This window comes from Cryptococcus neoformans, chromosome 4, assembly GCF_000149385.1.
Source record: "Cryptococcus neoformans var. neoformans B-3501A chromosome 4, whole genome shotgun sequence".
NCBI lineage: Eukaryota > Fungi > Basidiomycota > Tremellomycetes > Tremellales > Cryptococcaceae > Cryptococcus > Cryptococcus deneoformans.
This window is the reverse complement of record NC_009180.1, coordinates 1,534,577-1,540,918: the sequence shown is the minus strand read 5'-3', so window position 1 is coordinate 1,540,918 and position 6,342 is coordinate 1,534,577. Positions and strand designations below refer to the sequence as shown.

The 6,342-nt window shown below is 46.6% G+C and overlaps 1 protein-coding gene across 1 annotated transcript; it reads left to right on the top strand.

Annotated features, from left to right (window-relative positions):
* Positions 1–827: 827 nt before the first annotated feature.
* On the top strand, positions 828–6,120 carry CNBD5450 (hypothetical protein; the record flags this gene model as incomplete). The annotated part of the gene is made up of 4 exons (XM_770723.1): positions 828–1,992; positions 2,076–3,043; positions 3,095–4,312; positions 4,843–6,120. The coding sequence occupies 4 exons, from the start codon at positions 828–830 to the stop codon at positions 6,118–6,120; spliced, it is 4,629 nt and encodes a 1,542-aa protein (XP_775816.1).
* Positions 6,121–6,342: the final 222 nt, after the last annotated feature.

The window sequence follows — 6,342 nt, the reverse complement described above, 5'->3', positions numbered from 1 at the left end:
TTTCACCTCCTCCCATAGCATCGTGTCCAGCCTCTCCCATAGGTCTACAAGGTCGTCCGAGCGCAGGCTTCTCTGCAGGTGTCGTAGGTTTTGCTGAATGCAGAAACGTAATAGAAGGAGACTGTCACGAGCCTGCACAAAGAAGAAGAGATAAGATATCATAGGAGGGAGTTACGTAATAGGAAGGCAAGATCCGATTCAGATAAAAAGGTCCTGGACCTCCAGTTGGACCTCCGAGAAAAGAACTGGACCTCCAGCTGGACCTCCAGTTGGACCTCCGAGAAAAGAACTGGACCTCCAGCTGGACCTCCAGCTGGACCTCAAAGGATATAAATAGATTTCTGTAGAAGTATATAAAGGGGAGCTTTGTCCTCGATCTTGATCTTCTTCCCCTCGAAGATCAATATTTCATAAGTTACTTTGCGAAAGGTCCTCGAGCTCCCAGTGCTCACTCTCGTCTTACCTTGCACCACCTTCGACATAAACTTACTCCACTAGTATATAAGCTTGCCTGATCTTCCCAAGCGAATATACCTCCGCCCTATACCATACGCCAACAGACAAGTGTCAAGAGGTATATCATACATATATCTCATTGCTTAGTTAAACTACGGCTTTCTATCTCGTCTCCAAGGCCGGACCTTGTTGGGGACGAGTCGTAACAGTAAATATTGATCTTCCACACTTGTGGTTGGTTGGTATAGACTTCAAGTACCTTTTACCTTCGACACATACGTATACCCTTATACAACTTCATCAACAACTTCATCAACAACCTCAGCCACCTATAACCTCATACCACCACTTCGTATACCATATCCTATATCATGTCAGGTCCATCCACTCGTAGTGGTCGAGCTGTGGAAAAGGTCGAAAAAGGCAAGGAAGTAGAACATACCCTCGATGACGACCACAATCCCGCGGGTTCATTCAACACCAATCCTCAATCCGATCCATTTACCGCCGACAACACATCAAACGACACCCAAACCCAACTCGAGATGATGCGCAACCATATTGCAAGACTTGAGCAACAGAAGGAAGAGTTGACGCATAAGTTGGAAGAGAGCAAAGTCGAACGACAGATGTTTGATAATAGCGAAGATAATGAGGGCGAAAACGAACAAGAATTGGATGAAGAAGACGAAGAACCTAGATCAAGCCGCAACCTGTCAGCGCAAACACCATACCCAGAAGTTAAAAGGGAATACAGCCGACAACGCACCTCAGTACCCTCCAGTAGACCTCAAGAACCGAAGGTATCCCAACCCGAGTACTACCATGGGCAGTATGCCAAGCTCTCAACCTTTATCACTCAAGTAACGATGGTGATTACCCTCCAACCTTCTCGTTTCCCTACTGAGACCTCCAAAGTCCTATACGCCGGATCTTTCCTCCGAGACACCCCATTCTTATGGTTCCAACCCTTCGTAACCATCGATCCCCAGCCCAAGTTTATGCTGGACTTCAAGAAATTTTGTGCCGAATTAAGGAAGAACTTCGGAGATCCAGACGAAGAACAGACAGCAGAACGACAACTAAACACTGTTCGTCAGCAAGGTTCTGTATCCTCATACCTCGCAACCTTTATGCGTTATGCCACCTTGGTTCAGTGGAACGACGAAGCGAAGAAGGCTTGCTTCTACAGGGGCTTGAAGGATGACATCAAAGACGAACTTGCCAGACTACCCAAAGCCAAGTCATTCAAGAACCTCCAAGACATGGCCATCCGCATTGATAGTCGTCGATATGAACGAGTATTAGCAAAGCGAGACCAGCAACCAAAGGCGCCTTTCAACGCCACCCGAAGCGACTACACCCGCACCTCTTACAATAACAATCGCCCCAACAACTTCAGACGTTTCTCTGCGGCGAATAGCATGCCGATAAGGTCTACCACTGCCAACACCACCTTCAATAAAGAGGTGACGCCGGCAGTCAACCTGAGGGCTGCATTTGTCCCAAGTTCAGCTAGGATAACCAGACGTGGACGTCTGACTCCAGAAGAATATCAGAGGCGAAAGGATCATAACCTCTGCCTCTATTGCGCCGACAAAAACCATCAAGTCGCCAAGTGCCCAGTGGTCCCCTCGCAACAATCCAATACTACTCTCCCTTCAAAAAACTAGATATGCTCTTGTCTGCCAAAGTCGAAGAAGGTAGCCGGGAACAAGAGCGTACTATCAAACCGGCCAATACAGACTCCTGCGAATATCTCCAAACTCTCGAAGATAATAACAAAAACAACAAAAACCAACTCACAATCGACTTTCTCTTTCACAACAATGTTTATCAAGCTTTAATCGATTCCGGTGCCTCTACAAACTTCATCGACAAAAGATTCGTCCAGACCTTTAACCTCAAAACCACGAAAATAGAAGATTCGATCCCATTATACCTATTCAACGCTGCGGGTCAGCGAACTATAATTGAAGAAGAAGCCAACATCCTGGTCAACTTCCAGAAACCATTCGGACACACCTTACTCCGACTCCTCATAACCGACATCGGCTCCTACCCCATCGTCTTAGGTATCACCTGGTTACAAGAGCACAATCCGTCCATCAGCTGGGAAACACTTTCCATACACCCACCTGTATCACAGACGACGAGTGCCAACTTAGCCATGGTCATCACCAATGACAAACCCCCAAAAGAAAACACCGATGCCGAAATAGTACCTAAAGAATACCATCAATATCTAGACGTATTCGACAAGAAAAGCGCCGATACACTCCCAGAACATAGGTCTTTCGACCACCATATCCCTCTCGAAGAAGGAAAGAACCCACCTTTTGGTCCCATATACAATCTCTCCGAAACAGAACTTGAAGCTCTCCGCGAATACCTTGATGAGAATCTTAAGAAAGGTTTTATCCGACCGTCCGAATCACCAGCCGGAGCACCCATACTCTTTGTCAAAAAGAAAGACGGATCGCTTAGGATGTGTGTCGATTACCGGGGAATCAACAAGATCACCATCAAGAATCGCTATCCTCTACCATTGATCGCCGAGCTCCTAGATCGACTCAAATCAGCCAAAGTATTCACCAAGATCGACCTGCGAGGAGCCTACAATTTACTTCGCATTAAGGCAGGCGAAGAATGGAAAACAGCTTTCCGTACTCGCTATGGGCATTTCGAATATTTGGTAATGCCGTTTGGCCTCACCAATGCCCCTGCATCCTTCCAACATCTCATGAACCACAATTTCCGCGACTTGCTAGACATATTTGTTATCATCTACCTCGACGACATCCTCATCTACAGCCCAGACTTGGAGACTCACCAGTCACACGTCATACAAGTCCTAGATCGCCTCCGCCAAACCCAATTATATGCCAAAGCTTCAAAGTGCGAGTTCCATCAAACCTCAGTAGAGTTCCTAGGTTTCGTTGTCAGCGATCAAGGTCTATCAATGGACACCAAGAAAGTAAAGTCTATCACGGAATGGCCGACACCTCGCAATCTCCGTGATACCCAATCCTTCCTTGGGTTCTGTAACTTCTACCGAAGGTTCATCAAGAACTACTCTAGTATCGCCAAACCTCTTATCGACTTGACAAAGAAGGACTTACCCTTTGTATGGGAAGAACCTCAACGAACATCTTTCGAAGCACTCAAAAAGAGTTTCACCTCTGTTGATCTCCTACGTCATTACGATCCGACCAAGCAACTCATCCTTGAAACCGACGCCTCCGACTATGCCATCGCAGGTATCTTATCACATGAAATCGACAAGAAACTCGAACCAGTTGCTTTCTTCTCTCACAAAATGTTGCCTGCCGAGTTAAACTATCCTATTCACGACAAAGAAATGTTAGCAATTGTTTCAGCATTCAAAGAATGGCGACATTACTTCGAAGGTGCTAGAGAAACCATTCGTGTCTACACCGACCACAGAAGCCTGGAGTACTTTATGACTACCAAGCAACTCAATCGACGACAGGCGCGATGGTCTGAATTCCTAGCCGACTTTGACTTCAATATCATCTACCGACCAGGCGTACAAGGCACAAAGCCTGACGCACTCACCCGAAGACATGATTATCATCCACTCGAGAAAGGCTCCAGCCTTACTACTGCTGCCAATCCTCAGAATTTCCAGACTCTCCTTCGCCCTGGACAGTACTTGGGTACTGCCACAACCGGACTCGATCGGTTGGAAATATCTTCGCCCATCAAGTCGTTGTTGAAAACCGGTCTAGAAACCGATGAATCAGCAAAACCATTCTTGGACAAAGCCAACCATCCCTCCGAAGCTCACCCATATACTCGAGACGATGAAGGACTCCTCAGATATGACGAATCTGTAAGTGCAGAGCCCTTACCACCATTCATTCTCACCATATGGTAGGATTTATTCCTATGCATTGGTCGATGTTGGTAGGTGAGATTTGATGCCGAAACGCATTTTCGGACTTCGCCGAAACGCGGCATCGAGCTCTGTCCGGCCTTTTCCTATGCATGATATTTTATTCTCATGCATAGGACCGGCAATTGCTGCCGAAACGCGGCGGCGGACTTCGCCGGATTTCTGCCCCTTTTTTCGATGGACTTCTGTTTGTTTCTGCATACATCCATACATACATATATATATAGATCTCATACATAGTTATAGTTTTCTCTTTCTCCAAGCGAAACTCATGCATATCAACCATTGCTAGTTTCGCATCCAGTAGACCACTATAACTATAAACAAACACCGAACGCTTCCTCGAACGCATCCGAACGCCCTCTAGACCTATACCACGAACGCCCATTCTTTCCGAACGCCCACCGAACGCAGTGAGGCACACCCCAGTGCCTACAGAATCATTCTATGTCCCAGCCAATAACGAGCTACGCACCCTCGTCACGAAAGAATGCCATGATGCACTCACTAGTGGGCATCCCGGACGACGCAAGACTATCCAACTCATCCGACGCCATTACTGGTGGCCAGGCCTAAAAGGCTTCGTCAATCACTACATTGATTCCTGCGATCTTTGTTGCAGAACTAAGACAAGACGTCATCAGCCCTATGGCGAACTCAAGTCTCTACCCATTCCCCCATATCCCTGGTCATCTGTATCGATGGACCTCATTGAACAACTTCCCCCATCACACGGCTACAACACCATCCTTGTGATCGTAGACCGACTCACCAAGATGGCTCTCTTTATCCCCACAACGACTAGCCTCAACACCGAGGAACTCGCCCAATTATATGTCACCCACGTCTTCTCCAAGCACGGGATTCCGACCAGTATTGTATCAGATCGTGGATCTGAATTCACATCCCGCTTTTGGCGAGCATTCACACAACTCCTACACATCGAGTTAGAACTCAGTACAGCTTTTCACCCAGAAACAGATGGACAAACCGAACGAGTGAACCAGGTCTTAGAACAATATCTGCGCCTTTATACCGATTATAAGCAAAAGGAATGGGCACCGCTACTCCCAGTTGCGGAATTCACTTACAACAATACGCCCCATTCGTCCACTACCATGTCCCCCTTCTTTGCCAACAAAGGGTACCATCCCAGGGCATCGTTTACCCCCGATGACAACGTTCCTATTTTCAGCCCACCTGCCAGAGCCTCCATCACCGACTTGAGCAAGCTCCACGAACACCTCAAGATAGAAATGTCCAAAGCACAAGAGAGTGCAGCACTACAGTTTGATAAGCACCGTGCCCCACTTCCCGAATATACTATCGGCGACAAAGTCTGGCTATCTGCCCGTAACATCAAAACGAAACGACCCACCAAGAAATTAGATCACCGCTATCTCGGTCCCTACACCATTATCGCGCGCGTTTCTTCCCACGCGTATCGCCTTGAGTTGCCGAAATCAATGCGTATCCACGACGTCTTCCACGTCCAATTGCTTGAGAAATATATTGAGAATGAGATCCCAGGGCGAACACAAGTCGCACCATCACCTATCGAAGTCGAAGGTGACCTAGAATACGAAGTCGAGTGCATCCTCGATCATCGATTTTACCGAAAACGCCGCCAATTCCTTATCAAGTGGCTCGGCTACAGTGCCGAACACAACAGTTGGGAACCCGAAACCGCTCTAGAAAATGCTTCAGAGATTGTTGATCAGTATAAGTCAACACACCGATTATAGGAAACCAAGTTCATAGTAACAGTCATTTTATTTTCGTAGTTATTAAAATTATGGTCAAAAGAAAAGAGAAAGAAAGAAAATTCTACAGACAGATCAAAGTTGAACCAGACCGAAAAAACGAGAAGCCATCTAAGAGTTAGTATTAGTACAATATATCTACAGTAGTTTATAGATCTTGTTTTCGTTTTGAGTCAGAAGAAGAAAGGCGAATCAATGGAAAAC